Raw genomic sequence first — 27,833 nt, 5'->3', positions numbered from 1 at the left:
ATGAGGAAAGTTAAATGAGTCCCTTAATATAAACATTTAAATGCAGTATTAAATTGTTATACCTAGTGAGCAAACTTACACTAAGGAGCATTTTACAGACAATTGGTTTGGAATTGGGGAAGCATTACTTTCTTATAAAACTGGGATGAGTAAACATGGTTGATGCCTTCATGTTCTCCCTGTCAAACAGGAGAAGCAGCAGTTCATCAGCACCTATAACACAATTTGATACACTGTGGTCATAGGAGCAAAGCCCTTGTAAATTTGAATGCATCTGCATTAATACCCTCATTCTTGCAGTTCTTATTTTTTGTTCTTTGGGAGTAATTTGTCTATTAAGTGTTTGTAAAGGGTACACAAGGTGTCACTGCACTTTCAAATTAAAAGGAAACCAATTCCTGCAGATGAATTTTGTATTTATGTTTTTATCTTTACAGTTTCTTTATTTGTGTTACATTTATAATTAGAGTAATTAATTCTTAGGATTTTCTGAAACAGGTCATTTTGTCTTTGCACTTTCCTTGAATGGCTGACTACCTTTGCCTAACTCAAGGTAGCCACTAAATTCTTTGGCAATGAATTGCAATTTCAAGGTAGGGATTTGGCAAATTACAATTTGCTGTCTTTGGAATTTCAGGAGGTGGAGGAAAAGGTACGGTCACAACACAGGAAGTACATGTTACAAGAACAACTAAAAGTAATCAAGAAGGAACTGGGCATAGAGAAGGAGGATAAGGATGCGATTGAGGAGAAGTTTCGTGCAAGATTAAAGGTAAATAGCATTGTGGCACTTTAACCCTTCAACTATCCAAATGTAGATCTATGTTTTCTCCCGTAGCACTCCAACCTTGATTTTCTCCATTTGAAAGCATGTACAGTGGACACCGAGTTTCGTCAGTCACGACTTTCATTAAATCCAACTTTCAGCAACTCTTTTTTGGCAAAATATAGCTTTGTGTTTTGTGATTCGCCTCGTGATTCGGCGACTGTCTGGTACGCATCTGCATGGCATCCCAGCATCGGCGCACACACAAAGCCAGTCTCCCGCACCATTCACACTCAGTGTGCCATTGTTTATCAGTGAGTGATCATCACCCCATGGGTTCATACGATACATTTCATAATAATCCACTGTTTTTTGTGCTTGCAGCTGCTAAATAAGTCACCATGGGCCCAAAGAAAGCTAGTGCCAGCCCTTTGGTAAAGAAAGTGAGGAACATGATCAAATTCAAGAAAGAAATCATTTATTTATTTGTGTATTTATTTATTTATTTATTAATTTGAACATGATACATTGAAGTACAAGGAAATACAGTGGTTAAGTGTAACATGCCAAAGCCCCTTGTATGCAGAGCATTATGGATAGGCTTAAAATTAACTTATGAATAACTAAGCAATGATATATTCAGTGGTAAACATTGTTGTAAACAGTTAACAGTTAAGCACAAATAAGTATTTCAAAGACAGGTCATATGGTCATTTACTGTGTTGCTGAGCATTCAGTAGAATGGAGTATTCTATTAGGTAATGTAATTAAAAATAACAAAGTTTCATTGGGTCACAGGTTAAACATTTATGAGATATAATTATTCAGTATTTATTTAGTTGTGGGTGAGTAAGTGATTTTTAAGAAGAGACTTGAATTTATAAACAGACAGTGTTTCTTTTATATTCACAGGTAATGAATTTCAGATTTTTGGGCCTTTTATATGCATTGAGTTTTTGCTTAGTGTGAGATGGACACGAGGAACATCAAAAAGTGATCTGTGCCTTGTGTTATGGTCATGTGTTCTGTTGAGGTTGGTAAGGAGACGTTTGAGGGGAGGGTTTATGTCTGAGTTGAGTGTTCTATGTATGTAGTAGGTACAATAATAAGTATAGATGTTTTGTATGGTGAGTAGGTTTAGAGTTTTGAATATTGGTGGAGTGTGCTGCCTGTAGTGGGAATTTGTTATTATTCTGACTGCAGCCTTTTGGGTAATTAATAGTCTGAGATGGTTTATTGTTGTTGAGCCCCATGCATAAATTCCATAGGTGAAATAGGGGTAAATAAGTGAGTGATATAGGGCCAGGAGGGCTGACTGTGGAACATAGTACCGTATCTTCGATAGTATGCCTACGGTCTTGGAAATTTTCTTGGAAATTTGTTGTATATGTGTTTGAAATTTGAGTCTATTATCAATGTGGATTCCTAAGAGTTTTCCCTCTGTGAGCTTTGTGATAGGTGATCCGTTTATCATTATGTTAAGAGGGACATCTGTAGCTCTGTTACCAAACTGAATGAAGTAGGTTTTGTCAATGTTGTAAGTTTGTTAGTCCTCATCCAGGTAGATATTTTCTGTAATTCGGTATTCACAGTATTGGCTAGCATGACTGGGCTCGGGTGAGAGTAGACGTATGTAGTGCCATCTGCAGATAGTGTGGGTTTGAGTAGTTGCTATGCATTTGGTAGGTCATTTATGTAAACGAGAAAGAGAAGAGGGCCAAGGGCACTTCCCTGTGGGACACCAACTGTAATTGGCTGTGCGGAGGAGTTTGCTCCATTTGTGTACACATATTGGCTTCTGTTGTCGAGGTATGACTTTAGGTAGTTGAGGGAATGCTGTCTTATACCATAGTGCGACAATTTTATGTGGAGCAAGTCGTGGTCAACTGTATCAAAAGCTTTACGTAAATCAATGAAGATTCCCAGTGGGACTTCTTTTTTCTCTAGTGCAGTGTATATTTGTTCTAGCATGTGTATAACAGCATCATTCGTATTTTTATTAGGCCTGAACCCAAACTGACAGGGGTTGAGTATGTTGTGGGAGATGAGATAGGAATAGATTTGCTTATGAATTAATTTTTCAAAGATTTTAGAGGGTGTAAGTTGGATATTGGCCTATTAGAGTGGAGTTCGTGTTACAGAGCTTGCCAGAATGTATGGCCTACCCCATTCAACCATCACTTCGATCGTGTCGAAGGGAAAGGAAATAAAGTGTGCTGTTGTTGCAAAAGGGGGTAGATATGCTGACAAAAAAGAGATTGCAAACACTCGAAGAAGTGGAGAGGTTATTGTTGGTGTGGATTACCCTAAAACAGTTGGCAGGAGATAGTATTATGCAGTCGATAATATGTGAAAAGGCAAGACAGTTGCATGATGATCTCGTAAAGAAAATGCCTGCAACGAATGGTGATGTTTGTGATTTTAAGGCCAGCAAAGGCTGGTTTGAAAGATTTAAGAAGCGTAGTGGCATACACAGTGTGGTAAGGCATGGTGAGGCTGCCAGTTCAGACAAATGGGCGGCTGAGAAGTTTGTACAGGAGATTAAGGGGTATGTAGACACTGAAAAATTCAAACCACAACAAGTGTTCATTTGTGACGAAACATGCCTCTTTTGGAGGAAAATGCCAAAGAGGACCTACAAAATGCAGGAGGAAATGACACTCCCAGGACACAAGCCTATGAAAGACAGGCTAACTCTCATGTTTTGTAGTAATGCTAATGAGGATTGCAAAGTGAAGCCTTTACTGGTCTATCACTCTGAAAATCCCGGAGTGTTCAAGAAAAACAGTGTCACCAAGGCTAATTTGTGTGTGATGTGGAAGGCTAACAGTAAGGCATGGGTCACAAGGGAAACTTGCCTTGATTGGTTCAATGAAGTGTTTGAGCCCAATGTGAAGAAATACCTCCTGGAAAATAAATTGGAACTCAAGTGCCTCCTGGTAATGGACAATGCTCCTGCTCATCCTCCAGACTTGGAAGAGCAAATGGTGCAGGAGTTTCATTTCATTACAGTGAATTTCTTGCCCCCCTAATACAACTCTCCTCCAACCCATGGACCAGCAGGTCATTTCGAATTTCAAAAAACTGTACACCAAAGCAGTGTTTCAACAGTGCTTTGAAGTGACCTCAGACACTGAATTTACCCTAAGAGAGTTCTGGAAAGATCACTTCAGTATCCTCAGTTGCATAAACCTTATAGGTAAGGCTTGGGAGCGAGTGACTTCTAGGACTTTGAACTCTGCTTGGAGAAAATTGTGGCCAGAATGTGTATGAGAGGGATTTTGAAGGATTTGGGGCTGACCCTGAGGAGCCTATGCCAGTTGTGGAAAGTATTGTGTCACTGGGGAATTCCATGGGGTTGGATGTGAGTTTGGAGGATGTGGAAGAGTTGGTGGAGGACCACAATGAAGAGCTAACCACTACAGAGTTGCAAGAGCTTCATCTGCAACAGCAACAGACCACAGCTCAGGAAATTGCTTCAGAGGAGGAGAAAGAGAGATGGAGGAAGGTGCCTTCTTCAAAGATTAAGGACATTTGTGCAAAGTGGACTGAAGTGCAAACATTTATGGATGAACTTCACCCTGACAAAGCTGTTGCAGGCCATGTTGGCAACATGTACAATGACAGTGTTGTGTCCCATTTTAGGGAAATTTTAAAGAAACGCGAGAAACAGAGCTCTCTGGACAGATGTTTTGTGCGACAGGGGTCCAGTGACTCTCAATTTGGTCCCAGTGGCATTATAAAACAGGGAAGGGAAGTAACCCCAGATAAGGACTTGGAAGGGGATTCCCCTTCCAGACAATAGTGTACCTTCATCCTCTCCCCTCCTCCCGTCTTCCATCCACCCAGAAGTCTTCAGTAAAGGTTAGGGTAATGTTATTATTATTTTATATATGCATGTACTTGATTTCTCATCGTTTTCTGTGTGTAAATCTTTATTTAATTTGAAAAAAAATATTTTTTTTAATATTTTTGAGTGTCTGGAATGGATTAATTGGATTTCCATTATTTCTTATAGGAAAAATGGTTTTGCCATTTGTGAATTTTGTCTTTTGGCAGACTCTCTGGAATGGATTAATCACAAAACTCGGGGGTCCACAGTAAATAAATATAGATCTACGTTAGGAGCACTTCGCGAGTGAATGTAGATCTACGTTTGGACAGTTAGCAGGTTAATAATCATGTTTGCATTGTTGTTACTGATGAATAAATTGTTTTACTTATATTTTAGTACCCTATCCAACCTATTTGACAGGGAGGATTGGTCAGGACTGTGGATGTTGCAAAATGTATGGAATAGATGGCAGGTTGAAAGTAGTGTTAAGATTTTTTGCAGATAATGAGACTCAGTTATAGGTAGTAGTAGGCTGGTAGACAGGAACCTCCCAGGGAGGTACTATCATCCTGCCAAGTGAGTGTAAAACGAAAACTTGTAATTGTTTTACATGATGGTAGGATTGCTGGTGTCTTTTTTCTGTGTCATAAACATGCAAGATTTCAGGTATGTCTTGCTACTTCTACTTACATTTAGGTCACACTACACATGCATGTACAGTGGAACCCCGAATATTGGCCGCTGCTGGTATTGGCTGAATTGTATTTAGGCCGGTTTTTGGGCCAAAATTTTGCTCCATGTTTCGGCCGGTGCCTCGCAAATTGGCTGTACAGTGGACCCCCAACATTTGATGGCATTGACATTCGATAAATGCGACATTTGATGTATTTTAACACAAAAATTTTGCCTCGACATTCGATGGAAAACCCGACATTCGATATGGTTCATACAAGACGTGTCCACGTGTGGCCTGAACTGCCCCGTGGTATGCCAGTGTTTACAAGCCAGCCAGTGTGCGCGCATCTAAGGATACATTCGGTACATTCTATATTATCCATATTATCACTGTTTTTGGTGCTTGTTTCTGCAAAATAAGTCACCATGGGCCCCAAGAAAGCTTTTAGTGCCAACCCTGTGGTAAAAAGGGTGAGAATTAGTATGGAAATTAAGAAAGATTTTGAAGGGTTTGGGGCTAACCCTGAGAAGCCTATGCCAGTTGTGGACTCCATTGTGCCTACTTCAAAAATTAAGGAAATGTGTGCAAAGTGGGTTGAACTGCAAACCTTTATGGATGAAAATCACCCTAACACAGCTATTGCAAGCCGTGCTGGTGACTATTACAATGACAATGTTATGGCCCATTTTAGACAAATCTTAAAGGAACGGCGACATAGGTCCAGTGACTCTCAAGCTGGTCCTAGTGGCATTAAAAGAAGAAGGGAAGTAACGTCAGAAAAGGACTTGCTACCTCAAGTCCTAATGGAAGGGGATTCCCCTTCTAAACAGTAACAACTTCGACACTCCCCTCCTCCCTTCCCATCAATCACCACCACATCTTCATTAAAGGTAACTGTCAATTATTCTATTGTTATTATTCTATTGTTATTGTTGTTGTTGTATGTAATTATTCTATTGCATTAAACTTAATATTTCATGTGGTAAAATTTTTTTTTTCATACTTTTGGGTGTCTTGCACGGATTAATTTGATTTCCATTATTTCTTTTGGGGAAAATTAATTCGACTTTCGATATTTTCGACATTCAATAGCTCTCAGGAATGGATTAGTATCGAATGTCGAGGGTCCACTGTATTAGACGCATCAGCCCGCCTCCTGCCAGGACGCCGCACATAGGTGAATCAATCTCCCAGTGTCTCTTGGTGAGTGAGCATATACTCTGTGCATTCATCCAAACATTTCCTTAAAATCCATTGGTTTTTGTGCTTGTTTATTAAGTGTGACTGTGAAATAAGCCACCATGGGCCCAAAGACACTTCCTAGTGCCAGCCCTTTGGTAAAGCAAGTGAGAAATATGATAGAATTGAAGAAAGAAATTTTAGAAAAATACTGGTGTGTGTGTGTGCTCCAGCTTTCCAGGATGTATGGCAAAAACAAATCAACAATCACTTCTATCCTGGCAAAGAAAGAACAAATTAAGGAAGCTGATGTGACAAAAAGGGTAAACATGATAACGAAAAGAGATGACAAACAATGGAAGACGTGGAGAAGTTGTTGTTGTTGTTGTGGATCAACGGAAAACAGCTGGAGATAGTGTTTCAGAGACGATCATTTGTGAAAAGGAAAGGCAGTTGCATGCGGATCTCATTAAGAAAATGCCTGGAACTTGTGCTGATGTTAGCGAATTTAAGGCCAGCAGAGGCTGGTTTGACAGATTTAAGAAGTATAGTGGCATACACAGTGTTGTAAGGCATGGTGAGGCTGCAAGTTCAGACAAACATGCTGCTGAAAAATTTGTGCAGGAATTCAAGGGGTACGTAGAGACTGAAGGATTCCACCCCAACAAGTGTTTAATTGTGATGAAACAGGCCTCTCAAACTGGTCCTAGTGCCATTAACCCTTTCGGGGTTTTGGCCATACTAGTACGGCTTATGCGCAGGGGTTTTTGACGTACTAGTACGCATAAATTCTAGCGCCGTCAAATCTCGTGGGAAAAGACTGGTAGGCCTAGATGTGAGAGAATGGGTTTGTGTGGTGGGTGTGCACGGTAGAAAAAAAATCTGGGACCCAGTGGTGCATTGTGGGAACGCCATCTTGGTACACAATGTCCACCATGCCTCGCGGTAAAAAGTTCCTCACTCCTCGGCGAATTGGGACACTTTTGTTCCCCAGTGACAGTTATAATACAGATGGAAGTGCCAATGAAGATGAGTTTCAAGGTTTTGGTAAGGTAGTGACTGAAAGTAATGACCATAATATCGGTAATAGTGAGGAAAACCCAGACGACCCTCAGCCTTCCACATCTGCTGCTGGGCCGTCATGTTCATTTTCAGTTGTACCACAATCAAAGAGGAAACTCCTATTTTCCCAAATCCCAGACTCAGATGTGAGCATTGGTGATGATAGTGATAGTGAATATGAACTACAAGCTCTTGAAAATAGTTCCAGTAGTGATAGTGAAGTGGAATATTCTCCAGTGAAGTGCCAGTATATACGACGATATATGCACTCTGGTAGTATGCCATATGCTATTCCAAGGGGAAGGAGTACATCTCGGAGTACATCCCATGGCTGTACAACAGGAACTGAAAGTGAAAATGACGATGATACTGTTGCAATTGGGATGGAAAATGTGCATGGTGGTGGTAGTGGTGGTGCCAGGCGTGAGGCACCAGCAGTGGGCCATGCTGCCACCCATGCCACTGCCACCCACGCCGCTGCCACCCACGCTGCTGCCTCAGCTGATCTACGACAAAGGCCACCATCCCCCACCTACCCACCACACCAGCCTCCACAACCACAACCACCTGTCATTGTCCAGTACCCACCAGCAGACCACACCTGGGATTGGCAGGAAGCTGTCAATTTTGTTCCAAATCCCCACCAGTTTGATGACAGCCAAAGTGGAATACGGCCATGTTGTACACTGGGAAACAATGCCACTGAACTGGAATGTTTCAAGTTATTCTTTGACGAACCCCTGATGGAAAGTATTGTCATGGAAAGCAACACATACTACGAGTACACCATGGCAAACACAATACTTTCACCAAAATCACGTCTACACTAGTGGAAGGAGACAACTGTGTCTGAGATGCATCTTTTCTTTGCCACAATAATGCTTATGCCACATGTGTATAAGCATAAAGTGAAATCATACTGGTCAACAGACCGCCTGATTGCAACCCCAGGTTTCAGTGATATAATGCCAGTGAATCGATTTGCGCTAATGCTTCACTTCTCAGACAAAACCAGGCGTGACAGAAACGACAGGTTATATAAGATTAGGCATGTGTTTGTGTATCTGAAAGAGAAATTCAATATGTATTTTTATCCCTTCAGGAAGCTTGTAATTGACGAGTCTTTGATTCTGTTCAAACGAAGACTCTCTTTCAAGCAGTACATACCAAGCAAGAGGAAACGCTTTGGTATAAAGTTGTTTGTGCTTTGTGATTGTTACAGTGGTCTGGTATTGGATATTATTGTGTTCACTGGAAGTTATACATTGCAAAATACCAGGAAGTTATTAGGCATCTCTGGTGATGTGGTTAGAACAATGATAGAACCATACCTTGGTAAGGGGCATATATTATATACAGATAACTGGTACACAAGCCCCTCACTTAGTGATTTTTTGCGAGTGAACATGACAGATGTGTGGCACAGTGCATGCAAATCGTAAACATATGCCCAGGTTTGACGCTGGCACTCGTAGAGGTGAGGTGCAGGCATTTGCTGCCAATGACATCATGGCATTTCGGTGGCATGACAAACGAGATGTCATACTGTTGTCATCAGTTCACCCTAATGAAATGGCAGACACTGGCAGGCAGCATAGAGAGAACAATGAACCCATTCTAAAACCTGCAGCTGTGATTGATTACACCTTCAATATGCGTTCAGTGGACAAATGTGACATGCAGATTGGGTTTGCTGATTGTGTTCGCAAGAGTTAAAAGTGGTACATAAAACTCTTTTTCCATCTTCTGGACATTTCCATGCTGAATGCTTATAATATGTATAATATGAGGACCAGAAACAAACCACCATACGGCGAATTCTGTTTGTCTGTCATCAGACAAATAATATTCAAGTACCAAGGAACAACACCTGCAATAGACCACCCACCAAATTTTCAACAACTTCCTTCTCATTTGAAGCATGGTGATCACTTCCTGGTAAAACTGCCTGCTACTGCTTTCAAGAAAAAGGCTCAGAAGAGGTGTTACGTCTGTGCACATACAAGAAAATGCCCACAACAATGCAGAGACACTCATTTTATGTGTGAGGAATGTAAAACACCACTGTGCATGACACCATGTTTCAAAGACTTCCACAGGCTGCAGAACTTCTAGAAACATTCCCTATGACTGTATATGTGTATATAAAATATAGAAAAATAGTAATAAACAACATTTCATACCATTTGTTTGTGTAAATATTTTCTGTAAACAAAACAATGACAACATTGTTTACGCCATCATTGTGTAGTATTGAAAAAGAAATAGCTTACAAAATACTGATCATATTGGTCTCACAGGCCATAAAAGTACTTGGAAAAAGAAAAATTAAAAAATAATAGAAAATCATACATAAAAAAAGTAAATAAAAGAATACTGTGTGACAGCAGTCGGCGATGTTACCAGATGTTGTTCACTTTTTGCAAACTTCACGCCTCCATATCTTGGTAAGTATTGATGGTAAAAAATTTTTGTTTAGCCTATAATGTTTAGAAAAAAAAACTATTTTTTCATAAGGAAAAATAATTTTTTTTTTTTTTGAAATTTGGCCGACCCTGAGAACAAGTCTCTGAGTGGACCTGCCGACCCCCAAAGGGTTAAAAGACAAAGAAGGGAAGTAACCCCAGATAGGGCTTTGATACCTGAAGTCTTTATGGACGGGATTCCCCTTCCAAACAATAACCTCTCCTCCTCCCTCTCCCCTCCTCCCTGTCTTCCAAGAGTCTTCAATACATGTATGTAATAATGATTTAAATGTTCATTTTTATGTAATTGTCATTGTTTTGTGTATGTAAAACTATAGTTAAACTTTACAAAATGTATTTTTTTTTTTGTTAATTATGGGCGTATGGAATGGATTAATTGTATTTACATTAATTCTTATGGGAAATATTGCTTCAAATTTAGGCCTTTTTGGATTTAGGCTGACCTTCTGGAACGGATTATGGCTGATATTCAGGGTTGATATTCAGTGGGTTTTCTTCTATTTATCTTACTAGTTCTTGTTCATTTCCACTTATCTTCATGGGGAAGTGGGATAGAAATCTTCCTCCTTAAGCTGTGCATGCCATAAGAGGCGACTAAAATGCCGGGAGCAAGGGGGTAGTAACCCCTTCACCTGTATACATTACTAAATGTAAAAGGAGAAACTTTCATTTTTCCTTTTGGGCCACCTCACCTCGGTGGGATACGGCCGGTGTGTTGAAAGAAAGAAAGAAAGAAGATGTAATCCGCACATTGTAAGCTTTGCAAGGAAATAAACATTTTCATTTTCATTTTAATTTTCATGGGTTATGAATGTTGTAGCAAGGAGGGGGCTGGAGGCAGTAGAGATGTTGTCTCTGAGGGCAATGTATGGTATAAATATTGTGTAGAGAATTCATAATTTGGAAATTAGAAAAAGGTGCAGGGTTACTAAAATTATTATCCAGAGGACTGAAGAGAGGTTGTTGAGGTGGTTTAGAGATTTAAAAAGGATAGAGCAAAATAGGATAACTTGCAGGGCATGTAAATCTGTAGTGGAGGGAAAGTGGGAAAGTGGAACCTTGGGAAAAGTTGGTGGGAGGGGGTAAAGAAGACTTTGTATGCAAGGGGCTTGGCCATCCAGCAGGGGTGGGTGGGTGTGTGTGTGTGTGTGTGTGTGTGTATGTGTGTGTGTGTATGTGTGTGTGTGTGTATGTGTGTGTGTGTGTGTGTGTGTGTGTGTGTGTGTGTGTGTGTGTGTGTGTGTGTGTGGGTGGGTGTGGGTGGGTGTGGGTGGGTGGGTGGGTGTGGGTGGGTGTGTGTGTGTGTGTGTGTGTGTGTGTGTGTGTGTGTGTGTGTGTGTGTGTGTGTGTGTGTGTGTGTGTGTGTGCGTGCGTGCGTGCGTGTGTGTGTGTGTGCGTGTGTGTGCGTGCGTGTGCGCGCACACTAAGTAAGAGATAATGGAGGCAAGTGTTTTTTATGACTTGACATACTGTTGGAGTGTGACAAGGTAACATTTATGAAGGGTTTTAAGGAAACTGGTTAACCAGACTTGAGTCCTGGAGGTGGGAAGTACAGTGACTCCACTCTGAAAGAGGGTTGAGGATATTTGCAGTTTGTAGGGGTATCTGAGCTGTACTATCAGTGCAGCTCTAGCAAGACAGTGATTGAATGAATGGTGGTGAGTGGTGTTCTTTTTCAGGTATCCTAACATTAGTGGGAGATGGCTGTGTGTTAAAAAACAAATTATTTAGTGGTGGCTACAGTGAGAGTAAGAGGTAGATGGGGTACAAGGAAAATACCATCAGTGAATAAGAGAGAAGAGAAAGTTATAAATTAAGGGAGAAGATAGCTAGGGTAAAGTATAAGCAACTGTTGGGAGACAGTGTTGGTAATGTGGAGGTTAAAGAGGCATGGGTAGATTTAACCCTTTGAGGGTTTCGGACATACTAGTACGGCTTACGACCCAGGGTTTTTGACGTACTAGTACGCTTAAATTCTAGTGCCCTCAAATCTAGTGGGAGAAAGCTGGTAGGCCTTCATATGAAAGAATGGGTCTATGTGGTCAGTGTGCACAGTCTAAAAAAAAATCCTGCAGCACACAGTGCATAATGAGAAAAAAAAACTTTGACAATTTTTTTGGAATAAAACAGCGACTGCACTGTATTTTCGTATGGTATTTATTGTTGTATTCTAGTTTTCTCGGTCTCATTTTATAGAATGGAAGACATATTACAGAAATTGAGATGATTTTGACTGGTTTTACAATGAAAGGTACCTTGAAATTGAGCTCAAAATAGCAGAAATGTTCGATTTTTACCAAATTTCAAAAGTAAACAAATCGTGCCAAGCGTGCAATACACGTCAACTGATGAGTCTAATATTCTTTTACAAGTGCACCAATAATATTTATAACATTTTTTACACTAATGCAGTAGTCTGCATAACAGTAAATCTTATATTTTTTGTGAGAATAAAAATTCAAAGTGGAAAGCAAAAGAATATAAGAGGGGCCTTGAGACGTGACTAATGACCAGAGGAAATGTCATTTTAGTGCCAGGAATGTCTTTCTTGTTTATTCTGGACCCTATTCGGAAATTGGCATCTTTTGAAATTTGTGTGAAATTGGCAAAATTGCTAAATTCTGACCACTGTACTGGATAGTTGAATTTCATAAATGGGTGGTTTCTTGCACCCATTCGATAGAAAAAATGGAGTTCTAGCGAAATATTCATGTTTTTTTGTCGACTAGTACAGTGGAATTGGCCGAAAATGGGGCTCAAAGTGGGCAAAATCGCCGATGCGTAAAAATCGCCGAGACCGCTAACTTTGCGAGAGCATAATTCCGTAAGTTTTCCATCAAATTTCAAACTTTTGGTGTCCTTATGATCGGGAAAAGATTCTCTATCTTTTCATAAGAGAAAATAATTTTTTTTTTTTTTAAATTTGGCCGACCCTGAGAACGAGTTTCGGAGAGGGCCTGTCGACCCTCAAAGGGTTAAGAATGCAATGTTAGTGTACACCAGAGGTTGATTTAGGAGGGTGGATGTAGGAGGGAAGAGGAGTGATTGGTATGATCACTGGGTAGAGAGGGTGGTAAGGGAGAAAAAGTTGGCATTTGAAAAGTTTTTACAGTGTAGAAGTGATATTTAGTGGTAGGAGTATACAGTGGTTAAAAGAGTGGTGAGGGAGTATAATAGGAGAGTTATTATACTCACAAATTTTGCTTAGAAAAAGAGAAAGTTTTTGGAGTAAGGTAAGTTAAGAAAGCTTAGGGAACAATTGAAATTAACAGTTGAAAACAAGAGAGGGAAGCCATTAGATGGGGAAGTGGAGGTACTGGAAAGTAGGGGAGAACATTTTTAGGAATTGTTGAATGCTGATGAAGAGAGGGAGGCAGTGATGTCTTGCATTGGACAGAGTGAGAAAGAACTAGATATGAGTCTGCAGGAGGTGCTTGTAGCAGTGGGTAGATTGAAAGGGGGTAAAGCAGCTGGGGTATTGAACACAGGAAAGAACAAGGTGGTGAGTTTATCAAGAAATATAGGTAATGAGAGACTGGATATTAGATTGGAGGGGTGGAGTATAGAGGAGGTAAATATATTCAAATATTTGAATACATTTACCAGAATACATGTACCAGAGTATAGTGGTACAGGTACAACATTGATTCTCCGGACACTGATGGTCCGGAAACTCTTATAATCCATACAAATTTACTAGCAGGAACTTGAAATTCCCGCGGCAGTGCATTTGCCACCCAACTGTATGTCACTTATCCAACCCCCAAGACCAAAGTATACTGCGCTCTCTAAAGGCGGACAACTCAATAATCCATAAAGGCTTTGGAACCAAAGGGTCTGAAAAATTGGTGTTGTACCTATACCAACACTGTTGTATGGGTTGTCGAGCATGGAGTTTTAATGTTTCAGAGAGGAGGAGGCTGCTGGAGGCAGTAGAGATGTCATGTCTCAGGGTAAAGTATGGTGTGACTATTATGCAGAGTATTTGGAGTTTGGAGATTAGGAGTAGGTGTAGAGGTAAAAAAAAAAAAGAATTGTTCAGATGGCTGAGGAGGGTTTGTTGGGGTGGTTTGGACATTCAGAGAGGCTAGAGAAAAATTGGATGACTAGGAGGGCATATAAATCTAGGGGTGAAAGGAAGGAGCGGTAGGGTTTGTCCTCAGAAAGGTTGGAGGGAGGGGATAAAAGTGGTTTTAGTGCTTGGGGCTTGGACTTCCAATATATTTTGATAAGAATGAGTGGAGGCAAGTGATTTTCATGATTTGGCTTTCTGTTGGAGTGTGAGCAAGGTAACATGAAGGGATTCAGGAAAACCAGTTACTTTAATCCTGGAGGTGGGAATTACAATGCCTGTACTCTTAAGGAAGGTAGGGTGGAGATGTTGCACTTTGGAGAGTCATTGGAATTGGGATGTTAGCACACTTATAGCAAATCATCTATTGAATGAGTGATGTTGACTGTGTTTCCTTTTTTTCCATGTTTGTCTGCCTCAGTCTGAGATGGTTGGTATTAAAAAAAAAAGAAAAGAGTACATATTTGGTTATAAAAGTGTTTTTTTATTGCAGGATAAGGAAGTTCCAGATGCTGTTCAAGATGTTATAGATGAAGAATTAAATAAATTAGGATTCCTAGATAACCACTCCTCAGAGTTCAATGTAACAAGAAATTACCTGGACTGGCTGACAATGTTACCTTGGGGTATAACCTCCAAAGAAAATCTTGACCTAAAAAAAGCCCGTGAAATCTTAGATGAAGATCACTATGGGATGGAAGATGTCAAAAAGAGAATTTTAGGTAAAGTATCAGCTTCTTTTAAGTAATATGAAGAGAAAGTAGATTTAAACCTAAAATTTGTGGATAAGTCAATAGTATTTACTCTTTGACAATACTTGGAGCTGTATTATAACATTAATGAAGTAGTGTACTAGTAGTTTGCCTTGTTATCAAGTGCTGTATAGGTTATTTCTAGTATTTTTATTATGGCATTATATGTGATTGGTGATAAGTACTGCACAAGGCATTATGTGTTGTTGCCAGTAAGAAAGTTTGGGTCTGAAGGATGTCACTTGCTAGCTGGCTTCCAGTTGCAGAAAAGAAGTCAATGAGTTTAGAAGTAGTTTCAGTGGTATATAAGGTATCTGGATTATCTTCAGATTGCTTCTTGGTGTAGGTTTTATTTGTTACTAGAATTTGAGAAGGGCTTTGCTAGTACTATACTTTTTATGTTGTTTAGTTTCATTTAATCTGTTTGAATAATATATCTGTTTGGATCTTCTAATTAGGCTAGTAAGTGTTGTTGAGTATCCGTATTTAATTTTGTAATAACGTTTTTTACCAATAGAAGCGAATGCTCGGTTGTTGGCAAGAGGTGTGGGGTTTTAAAAGATAAATAATCTAACACCAAGTGGGAGTTGTCACAGTTGCTCTTTGCTGATGACACTGTGCTTTTGGGAGATTCTGAAGAGAAGTTGCAGAGGTTGGTGGATGAGTTTGGTAAGATATGTAAAAGAAGAAAATTAACCCTTTGGGGGTCACCAGGCCCTCTCAGAGACTTGTTCTCAGGGTCGCCAAAATTTCAAAAAAAAAAAAAAAAAATATTTTTTCTTATGAAAAGATAGAGAATATTTTCCCGATCATAATGACACCAAAAGTATGAAATTTGATGGAAAACTTACGGAATTATGCTCTTGCGAAGTTAGCGGTCTCGACAATGTTTACGCATCGGCGATTTTGCCCACTTTGAGCCCTATTTTCGACCAATTCCAGTGTACTAGTCGACAAAAATCATAACTATTTCGCTAGAACTCCGTTTTTTCTATTGAATGAGTACAAAAAACCACCCATTTACCGATTTCAACTATCCAGTAAAGTGGTCGGAATTTAGCAATTTTGCCAGTTTCACACAAATTTCAAAAGATGCCAATTTCCAAATAGGGTTCAGAATAAACAAGAAAGACATTCCTGGCACTAAAATAACATTTCCTCTGTTCATTAGTCATGTCCCCACTCCCCTCTTGCATTCTTTTGCTTTCCACTTTGATTTTTTATTCTCACAAAAAAATAAGATTTACTGTTATGCAGACTACTGCATTAGTGTAGAAATGGTATAAATAATATCGGCGCACTTGTGAAAGAATATTAGACTCACCAGTTGACGTGTATTGGACGCTTAGCATGATTTGTTTACTTTTGAACTTGGGTAAAAATCGAACATTTCTGCTACTTTGAGCTCAATTTCAAGGTACTTTTCATTGTAAAACCAGTCAAAATCATATTAATTTCTGTAATATGTCTTCCATTCTATAAAATGAGACCAAGAAAACTAGAATACAACAATAAATACCATACAAAAATACAGTGCAAAGTCGCTGTTTTAATCCAAAAACACGGTCAAAGTTTTTTTTTCTCATTGCGCACTGTGTGCTGCAGGATTTTTTTTATACTGCGCACACTGACCACATTGACCCATTCTTTCATTATGTAGGCCTACCAGCTTTCTCTTGCTAGATTTGAGGGCGCTAGAATTTATGCGTACTAGTACGTCAAAAACCCTGGTGCGTAAGCCGTACTAGTACAACCGAAACCCCCAAAGGGTTAAAAGTGAATATAGGAAAGAGTAAGATGATGAGGATAAAAAAATTAGTTGATGAAGAATTGGATATATTGGAGGGAGAGAGTATGGAGGTGAATTTATTTTTTTTTTTTTTATTAAGACATCGGCCGATTCCCACCAAGGCAGGGTGGCCCAAGAAAGAAAAACTTTCATCATCATACACTCCATCACTGTCTTGCGAGAGGGGCGCTTTACACTACAGTTATAAAACTGCAACAATAACACCCCTCCTTCAGAGTGTAGACACTGTACTTCCCATCTCCAGGACTCAAGTCCGGCCTGCTGGTTTCCCTGAATTCCTTCATAAATGTTACTTTGCTTACACTCCAAAAGCACATTTGTCTCCATTCACTCCTATCAAATATGCTCACACATGCTTGCTGGAAGTCCAAGCCCCCTCGCACACAAAACCTCCTTTACCCCCTCCCTCCAACCCTTTCTAGGCCGACCCCTACCCCACCTTCCCTCCACTACAGATTTATACACTCTCGAAGTCATTCTGTTTTGTTCCATTCTCTCTACATGTCTGAACCACCTCAACAACCCCTCCTCAGCCCTCTGGATAATAGTTTTGGTAATCCCACACCTTCTCCTAATTTCCAAACTACGAATTCTCTGCATTATATTCACACCACACATTGCCCTCAGACATGACATCTCCACTGCCTTCAGATATTTAGGAGTGGACGTGTCAGCAGATGGGTCTATGAAAGATGAGGTGACTCATAGAATTGATCAGGGGAAAAAGGTGAGTGGTGCACTTAGGAGTCTGTGGAGACAAAGACCTTTATCCATGGAAGCAAAGAGGGGAATGTATGAGAGTATAGTTATACCAATGCTCTTATATAGGTGTGAAACATGGGTGGTGAATATTGCAACAAGGAGAAGGCTGGAGGCAGTGGAGATGTCATGTCTGAGGGCAATGTGTGGTGTGAATATAAGTGGAGAACTCGTAGTTTGGAAATTAGGAGAAGGTACGGGATTACCAAAAATATTATCCAGAGGGCTGAGGAGGGGTTGTTGAGGTAGTTCAGACACGTAGAGAGGATGGTACAAAATGGAACGACTTTGAGAGTGTATAAGTCTGTAGTAGAGGGAAGGCGGGGTAAGGGTCAGCCTAGGAGAGATTGGAGGGAGAGGGTAAAGGAGGCTGTGTGTGCGAGGGGCTTTGACTTCCAGCACGCATGCATGATCATGTTAGATAGTGAATGGAGACAAATGGGTTTTAGGAATTGACGTGCTGTTGGAATGTGAGCAAGGTAACATTTATGAAGGGAGTCAGGGATACTGGCAGGCCAGACTTGAGTCCTGGAGATAGAAAGTACAGTGTCTGCACCCTGAAGGAGGGGTGTTAATGTTGCGGTTTTATAACTGTAGTGTGAATGTGCCTCTGGCAACACAGTGATGGAGTGAATGATAATGAAAGTTTTTCTTTTTCAGGCCACCCTGCCTTGGTGGAAGAAGGCCGATGTGTTAATAAAAAATAAATAGATCTGGGTATGCATGCAGTAAGTTATAGAGTGTTATGCTTCTTTTTTTTGTTGTATTATGATTTGTTAAGTCAGGATAATGTTTATTATAACTTTTTTAAGAAAAGTTTCAACTCCTTAATTGATTTTTGAATTTCATGTAACTCTTTTCCAGTTTATATTAGAGCTATGAGTAATCCTTTTATCTAAATATCCTTGTGTAGTCTGAATTTTATTCACTCTGGTGATATCTGTTATAATGAAAGTTTGGCAGTGATCTGCTGTATTATCTGTGAATTGCTTATGATTTAAGTGGAACAGTTATGTTTGTCCAAATTTGATTAGATATAAAACAGGTGTATCAGTGATTCATGTTGATTTAGTAATTGAAGACATTATCATACAGGAGCACATGCTATTTGCAAAGCTTGTATCTTGGTTATCATTGGATCAAGAAAGATTAATGTTAACCCTTTCAGTGTTGGTCCCTGAAGTCAGTGTCGGTCCTCTAATACTACACCAAAATTCTAGCGTTGTCCAATCTTGCAGGAGAAAGCTGGTAGGCCTACATTTGAGAGAATGGGTCTGAGTGGTCAGTATGCACAGTATAATAAAAATCCTGCAGCACACAGTGCATAATGAGAAAAAACTGCAACTGTGTTTTTGGTTTAAAACAGCAACTTTGTGGTGCATTTTCATATGGTATTTATGGTTGTATTCTTGTTTTCTTGGTTCCATTTAATAGAATGGGAGATATGTTGTAGAAATGGAGATGATTTTAAATGGTTTGCAGGCTAAAAGTAGGTTGAAAGTGAGCTCAAAATAGCAGAAATGTTCAATTTTTGCTGTTCAAGAGTAAACAAAACATGTCACACGTCCAATACACATTGACTGGTGGGTCTAAAGTGTATTCGTGAATGTGCTGATGTTATTTATACAATTATTACAATTATGCAGTATTCTGAATAACAGTAAATCTTCTATTTTTTGTGTGAATAAAAATTCTAAATAAAAAACAAGCATTATATAAGAGGGCCTTGGAGATGTGACTGATGAACAGAGAAAATGTTATTTTAGTCCCAGGAATGTCTGCATTGTTTATTCTGGACCCAATTTTGATGTTGGCTTTTCTTGAATTTTGTGTGAAATTGGCCAAATTAGTAATTTCTGATCAATTTTTGGGGGAGTTGAAATAGGTAAATGGGCATTTTCTTGTACTTAGTCAATAGAATAAAAGGAGTTCTAGCAAAAAAGCTATTCGGTTGGTCAAGTGGAGCAAAGGAATTGGCCCAAAATAGGGCTCAAACTGAGTGAAATTGCCAGTGCATAATATCAACTTTAGGAGAGTGTAATTCTGTAAGTTTTCCATCGAATTTCATACTTTTGGTTTCATTATCTTCAGAGAAAGATCATTTCATAAGAAAAAAAAAAAATTTTATTTTGCTTGAAAATTTTTTGACATTATGAGCAAGTTTGCAAACAGGGGTCTCGACACTCAGAGGGTTCAAGTTGCCAGCAATTATCAAGTGATTTTTCATTTTTAAGTTTGATACTGTTACCGGTATGTATCTTATGAGGTACATCCAGGTAAATTTAATTTTCCATACTTACAATAAGATTACTAAGACAGTCACTGAAGTTTGTTTAGTTAGTGTTTGCAATTCTATATTGCTAGTAAAGCCATAAAAACATCTTAGAAAACACCGCAAAGTCACTATTTTAAACTATTCATGTATTCAGAATTTTGCTCTTCCCATCATGCACTGGGTTTGGCAGGAATTTTTTTTTATACTGTTTACACTTTCCACACACAACACATTCTATGATATAAAGGTTAAAATTTACTGCTCACAATTTATCTGAGGGAGCTGAGCTTATGATGTACAACATAAGGAACCTTGGCCTCGGTGATGTAGCTTTACATAAAGGGCACTGAAAGGGTTAAAAATATAAAATACTGAAAATGTGTCAGTATTGGCAAAAATCTGATGTCATCCCATCCCTAGTGCTCCAGGTGGAAAGAGAACTGTTGCAGAAATGTATTTGCTTTTTGCAACAATAATGCTTATGCCTCACGTCTATAAGCATAATATAAAAGCATACTGGTCCACAGATATGAACAGGTTTATCTTACTGTTACGTATGTTGCACTTCTCTTCATGTATCTCAAACAAAAGTTCAGGATATACTTTTATCCATTCAAGAATCTTGTAATTGACGAGTCTTTGATTTTGTTCAAAGGTAGACTGTCATTCAAGCAGTATATACCGAGCAAGAGGAACCGCTTTGGTATAAAATTGTTTGCTGTGATTGTGACAGTGGCCTGGTGTTGGATATTGTTGTATACACGGGTAGTAAAACATTGAAAGATACCAAGATGTTATTGGGTATATCAGGTGACGTAGTGAGAAACATGATGGCACCTTATCTTGGTAAGGGCCATACATTATATACCGATAACTGGTACACTATAGGTAGTAGGTTGGTAGACAGCAACCACCCAGGGAGGTACTACCGTCCTGCCAAGTGAGTGTAAAACGAAGCCTGTGATTGTTTTACATGATGGTAGGATTGCTGATGTCTTTTGTCTGTCTCATAAATATGCAAGATTACAGGTATGTCTTGCTACTTCTACTTACACTTAGGTCACACTACACATACATGTACACATTAATTTATACACACTCATCTGAGTTTTCTTTGATTTTATCTTAATAGTTCTTGGCCTTATTACTTTTCCTTTTATATCCATGGGGAAGTGAAATAAGAATCTTTCCTCCATAAGCCACGCATGTTGTAAAAGTCAACTAAAATGCCGGGAGCAATGGGCTAGTAACCCCTTTTCCTGTAATAATTACTAAAAAGAATAAGAAGAAGAAAATTTCTTTTTGGGGGTTTTTCTTTCTTTTTTGGGTCACCCTGCCTCGGTGGGAGACGGCTGACTTGTTGAAAAAAAAAAAAAAAAAAAAACTGGTACACAAGCCCATTACTCAGTGATTTCATGCGAGTGAACAAGACAGATGTGTGTGGCACAGTGCGTTCTAATCGTAAACATATGCCCAGGCTCAATGCAGGTGTTTGTGGTGATGACGTGCAGGTGTTTACTGCCAATGACATCATGGCATTACGGTGGCATGACAAACGAGATGTCACATTGTTGACAACCATTCACCGTAATGAAATGCACTCTAAAGAAGCAGTTAGGTTTTGCCATTAGGAAGGTCATCTGAACTGTGATGTCAGCACACTTCTGGCTAGCTATTGAGTTAATGATTGTGAAAGTGTGTTTTTTTTTAATTACCCTACCTATCTTAACCCGTAAACGGTCCAAACGTATATATACGTTCTCTCGCGTAGTGCCCCAAATTTTTTGAGAAAAAAAAAATCGTTTTTTTTTTAATATGAAGAAAAGAGCATATGGTACTCAGGAATCCCCAATTATTTTAATATGGCGCACAGTGAGTGTGCACACCCATTCTCTCATGTCTTGGCGACTCAGGCTTATCGTGGCAATGTTGAATGTATGACAAATAGAACGTATATATACATTTGGGGCACTAGTGGTAAAAACGTATACATGTATATACGTTTGGACCATTTACAGGTTAAAAAAGAAAGGCGAGTAGTTGTTAAAAAGTTTAGTTCATGAATCATTGCTTTTTTTTTTTTTTAACATGTCAACTGTTTCCTACCAAGGCAGAGTGACCCAACAGAAGAAACATTTTGCCATCATTCAACACTTTCACCATCATTCACACATAATCACTGTCTTTGCAGAGGCACTCAGATATGACGGTTCAGATGTCACTCCAAACAGCATATATTCTAAACCCCTCCTTTAACCCTTTGACTGTCACAAGCCCATTTCTGAAACTGTCATTCTGTGTTGAAAAATATTAAAAAAAAAAATTATTTTTTCTTACCAAAATGTTAGGATTATTTTACTGAGTGTTTTAAGCCAAAAAATTTTTTTGGCCATCAGTACTTACTGAGATATAGAGGCATAAAGTTGGCAGAAAATGAGCCACATATGGCAACAGTGGCAAATGCCGCTCACCCAGTATTCTTTTATTTACTCCAATTTGAAGTTTTCTTGTATTTTCCAATATTTTTTTCTAAGTAACTTATGTGGCCTGTGAGACCAAAGTAAGGTGCAGTGTACAAATATACACTCATTGTATACAACACAATTACTGCACAAACATTATTATATTGTTTACAAAACTTGTTTACACAAACCAACAAGACAAAAAATTTTTTATTACTATTGATCTATAATATATATACAAATGTTCAGTCACTGAACACTTTCTTAGAACTGCTGCAGCTTGTGAAAGTCTTTGAAACATGGTGTTATGCACAGTGAAGTTTTACACTCCTCACACATAAAACGAGTGTCTGCACTTTTGTGGGCATTTTGTGGTATGTGCACAGACAAAGCACCTCTTCTGAGCACTTTTCTTGAAAGCAGTAGAAGGCAGTTGTATGGGGTAGTGATCACCAGGCCTCAGACGAGATGGTATGTGTTGGTAATTTTGTGGGTGCTGGTCTATTGCAGGTGTTTCTCCTTGGTGTACTTGAATATTATTTGTCTGATGACTGACAAACAAAATTAACCATATTTTGGTTTGTTGTTGGTCTTCATCTTGTATTTGTTATAAGCATTCAGCATGGAAATATCAAGTACATGGAAAGAAAGTTTTATATACCACTTATAACTCTTGCAAAACACAATCAGAAAACCCAATCTGCATGTCACATTTGTCCACTAAGCGCATGTTGAGATTGTAGTCCATCACAGCTGCAGGTTTTAGAATGGGATCATTGGTCTCTGTTCTGCCTGCCACTGTCTGCCATTTCATTTCGGTGACTGATGTCAACAATGTGACATCATGTTTGTCATGCCACTGAAATATCATGATATCATTGGCAGCAAACATCTAAATGCCACCTCTGTGAGTACCTGCGTTGAACCTAGGTACAGTGGACCCCCGGTTTACGATATTATTTCATTCCAGAAGTACGTTCAGGTGCCAGTACTGACCGAATTTGTTCCCATAAGGAATATTGTGAATTAGATTAGTCCATTTCAGACCCCCAAACATACACATACAAATGCACTTACATAAATACACTTACATAATTGGTTGCATTGGAGGCTGATCGTAAACTGGGGGTCCACTGTATATGCTTACGATTACCACACACTGTGCCACACATGTCTGTCATGTTCACTCGCAAGAAATCACTGAGTAAGCGGCTTGTGTACCAGTTATTGGTAAATAATATATGCCCCTTACCAAGATATGGTTCCATCATTGTTCTAACCACATCAACAGAAATACCCAATAACTTTCTGGTATCTCTCAATGTATTACTGCTAGTGTACGCAGTTATATCCAAAACCAGACCACTTTTGCAATCACACAGTACAAATAACTTTGTACCAAAGCGTTTCCTCTTGCTTAAACGACAGTCTGCCTTTGAACAAAACCAAAGACTCATGAATAACAAGCTTCCTGAAGGGATAAAAATACATACAGCACTTTTGCTTCAGGTACATGAACACATTCCTAATCTTATATAACCTGTTGTTTCTGTCAGGTCTTGTTTTGTCTGAGAAGTGTAGCATACGTAACAGTATCAAAAATCGATTCACTGGTATAAAATCACTAAAACCTGGGGTTGAAATCAGGCATTGCGTTGACCAATGTGTGGTGACAGTGTGCTTATACACATGTGGCATAAGCATTATTGTGGCAAAGAACAGGTACATCTCTGCCACAGTTGTGTCCTTCCACTGGTGTAGCCATGACCTTGGTGAAAGAATTGTATTTGCCATTGTGTACTCATAGTATGTGTTGCTTTCCCTGAAAATAATTTCCATCAGGGCTTCATCGAAGAATAACTGAAAGCATTCCAGTTCAGTGGCATTGTTCCCAAGTGTACACAATGGCCAAATTCCACTTTGTGTTTCATCAAAGTCATGGGGATTGGGAACAAAATTGGCAACTTGCTGCCAATCCCAGATGCAGTCTGCTGGTGGGTTCTGGATATTAAAAGGTGGTTGTGGTTGTGGAAGTTGTGGTTGTGCAGGTTGTGGGAGTGGGGGGGGTGGTTGAGGCTGGTTGTGGCTGTGCTGAGTTAGCAGCGTGGGTAAGAGCATGGCCCGCTAATGGTGCCACATGACTCATGCTACCACCAACACCACCACCACCTGCTGCCCCACACACATTATTCATCCCCATTGTAACAATATCATCATCTTCACACTCAGGTCGTGGTGTAGGGCCATGGGATGTACCTCGAGATTTACTCTTTTGCCTTGGAATGGCATATGGCACATTACCAGAACACACGCTGCGTCGTACATACTGCCACTTCACTGGCAAATATTCCCCTTCACTGTCACAACTAGAGCTGCTTTCAGTAACTTGGAAATCACTATCACTATCACTTTCACTGCTCACATCCGAGTCCTGTACATGGGGAAATAGTTTCCTTTTTCATCCTCGTACAGGTGAACGTGAATGAGACGGCCCAGCACCAGAGGTGGAAGATTGAGGGTCATCTGGGTTTTCAACACTAATTACGTTAGCGTGGGCATTGCTTTTGGTCACACCCTCTTGAAAGCCATGGAATTCACTTTAACTGGCACTTTCATCACTGTTAGAACTATCATTTGGGAACAGAAGACCTCCAATTCGGCGAGGAGTGAGGTACTTTTTACCTTGAGGCATGGTGAACAGAGACTACCAAGATGGCATTCCCACAATGCACCACTGAGTCCCTGATTTTTTTCACAGGGGTGAACACCCACCATGCAGACCCATTCTCTCACATGTAGGCCTTCCAGCTTTCTGCCACCTGATTTGAAGCTGCTAGAATTTACGCATATTAATATGTCAGAGACATTGGCTCATAAGACGTATATATATATACGGCTGAAACAATCAATGAGTTAAAGTGCAGGCATTGTACTTCCCACCTCCAGGACTAAAGTCTGGCTAACCAGTTTCCCAGAATCCCTTCACAAAATATTACCCTGTTTGCACTCCAACAGCTTGTCATGTCCCAAAAACCATTTGTCTCCATTCACTCCTATCTAATCTGCTCACACATACCTGCTGCATGTTCAAGCCTCTTGCACACAAAACCTCTTGTATCCTCTCCATCCTTTCCTAGGATGACCCCTACCCTCTTCCCCTTCACTACAGATTTATACTCCCTCCAGGTCATCATATTTTGCTCTATACTCATTAAAATGACCAAGGAACCTCAACAACCCCTTCTCTGAAAAATACTTATAGTAACTCCACACCTCCTCCTAATTTCCACACTTCAACTTCATAATATTTACACCACGCATTGCCCTTAGATGCAACATCTCCACTGCCTCCAACCTCCTTCTCCCTGCAGCACTTACAACCCATCCTTCACACCTATATGAGAGTGTTGGTACCACTACACTCATACATTCCATTCTTTGCCTCCATAGATAACATTCTTTGTCTCCACAGACTCCTCAGTGCACCACCCACCCTTTATCCTTCATCATTTCTATGGTTTACCTAGTGCTTCATAAACTCATAGATGTTATAATATATAAATGAAACTAGTGAAAGATGAAAATGAGTAAGTATAATATTTTGTGAAAGGATTCAGAGAAACAGGTTAGCTGCAATTAGTCAAGATAAGATAATTTATTTCAGCATAATGCCTCCTTAATATGCAAAGCATTTTGGGAGATGGCCGACTTGTTAAAAAAAAAAAAAAAAGTCTCTTAGGTGATTGAAATATAAATTTAGAAGTTACATTGAATACAAGAGAATTGTCCTGGAGGTGGAAAGTACAGTGCCTGCACTCTAAAGGAGGGGTTTGGGATATTTACCATTTAGAGGGACATCTAAACTGTTGTATTTGTGTGCTGCTGACAAAACAGTGAGTGTGTGAATGATGGTGAAAGTGTTTCTTTTTTGGGTCACCCACCCTTGATAGATGGCCAGTGTGTTTAAAAAAAAAAAAGTTTAGGATGGATTTCACCATGAGTTCATTGTTACTGCGGTATAGTATGCATTGATTATTCTCTTTTTTATTTTCTTACTACAGAGTTCATAGCTGTGGCACAACTGCGAGGCACAACCCAAGGAAAAATTCTTTGTTTTCACGGTCCACCTGGTGTAGGAAAGACCAGCATTGCTCGCTCTATTGCACGTGCTCTCAATCGAGAGGTGAGTTTCAGTGGAAAAAATGATTATTTTCCTCTAACAAACTCTGCATTATACTGATTATGTCAAATAGCTTATTTCATTTAATGCTACATCAAATTTACGCGAAAATGGCAATACGGCTAGTTGGGATACGGCTAGTTTGTTAAAAAAATAAAATATAAATTATGACTTTTTATTATAAATTTAGTGAAAGTTTTAACTTTAACCTGTAAACGGTCCAAGCAGATCTACGTTCACATGTGTAGTGCTACAAAAGTAGATCTACGTTTTTTTTTTACATATTTTCAAATACGTATAACAAAAAAAAAAAGTAGATCAAAGTTTTTTTACACATTTTCAAATGTAAAAAAACAAAAAGAAGATCTACTTTTTTTACATACTTTCAAATGTTGAAAAAACGTATATACATGTATACGTTTGGACCGTTTACGGGTTAAGTGTAGATGTATGAATTATTTATTTTTTGACATAATTAGACTGCTACAAATTTTGTATTCCACAGTTTAACTTATTTTCTTGGCCTGCATTATTTATATAATGACAGAAATGTTAAAAGTAGGGGGGGGATATAGTGTTGGAGTGGATGGTAGTTTTGTTTAATAAATGTATGAAAGAGGGGAAAGTACCTAGAGATTGGCAGAGAGCATGTATAATCTGTTTATATAAAGGGAAGGGGGACAAAAGAGATTGTAAAAATTATGGAGGAATAAGTTTACTGAGTATACCAGGAAAAGTGTACTGTAGGGTTATAATTGAAAGAATTAGAGGTAAGACAGAATGTAGGATTGCAGATGAGCAAGGGGGTTTTGGAGTGGGAAGGGGATGTGTAGATCAAGTGCTTACATTGAAGCATATATGTGAAAAGTATTTAGATAAAGGTAGGGAAGTATTTATTGCATTTATGGATTTAGAAAAGGCATATGATAGAGTGGATAGGGGAGCAATGTGGCAGATGTTGCAAGTATATGGAATAAGTGGTAAGTTACTAAATGCTGTAAAGAGCTTTTATGAGGATAGTGAGGCTCAGGTTAGGGTGTGTAGAAAAGAGGGAGAATACTTCCCGGTAAAAGTAGGTCTTAGACAGGGATGTGTAATGTCACCATGGTTGTTTAATATATTTATAGATGGGGTTGTAAAAGAAGTAAATGCTAGGGTGTCCGGGAGAGGGGTGGGATTAAATTATGGGGAATCAAATACAAAATGGGAATTGATACAGTTGCTTTTTGCTGATGATACTGTGCTTATGGGAGATTCTAAAGAAAAATTGCAAAGGTTAGTGGACGAGTTTGGGAGTGCATAAAGGTAGAAAGTTGAAAGTGAACATAGAAAAGAGTAAGGTGATGAGGGTATCAAATGATTTAGATAAAGAAAAATTGGATATCAAATTGGGGAGGAGGAGTATGGAAGAAGTGAATGTTTTCAGATACTTGGGAGTTGACGTGTCAGCGGATGGATTAAATGAAGGATGAAGTTAATCATAAAATTAATAAGGGAAAAAAGGTGAGTGGTGCGTTGA

General features: G+C 39.2%; 1 protein-coding gene across 2 annotated transcripts in view; it reads left to right on the top strand.

Annotated features, from left to right (window-relative positions):
• The window catches only part of LOC128698915 (lon protease homolog, mitochondrial), a 261,625-nt gene that overhangs the window by 101,864 nt on the left and 131,928 nt on the right, over positions 1-27,833 (top strand). For both annotated transcript variants that reach the window (XM_070096772.1, XM_070096773.1), the window contains exons 10-12: positions 638-772; positions 14,570-14,798; positions 26,196-26,317. In XM_070096772.1, the coding sequence (XP_069952873.1) occupies positions 638-772; positions 14,570-14,798; positions 26,196-26,317 (486 nt within the window). The remainder of the gene's footprint in view (positions 1-637; positions 773-14,569; positions 14,799-26,195; positions 26,318-27,833) is intronic.

This window comes from Cherax quadricarinatus, chromosome 55, assembly GCF_038502225.1.
Source record: "Cherax quadricarinatus isolate ZL_2023a chromosome 55, ASM3850222v1, whole genome shotgun sequence".
Taxonomy (NCBI): domain Eukaryota; kingdom Metazoa; phylum Arthropoda; class Malacostraca; order Decapoda; family Parastacidae; genus Cherax; species Cherax quadricarinatus.
Note: the sequence above shows the minus strand (reverse complement) of the source record. Positions and strands in the feature narration are given on the sequence as shown.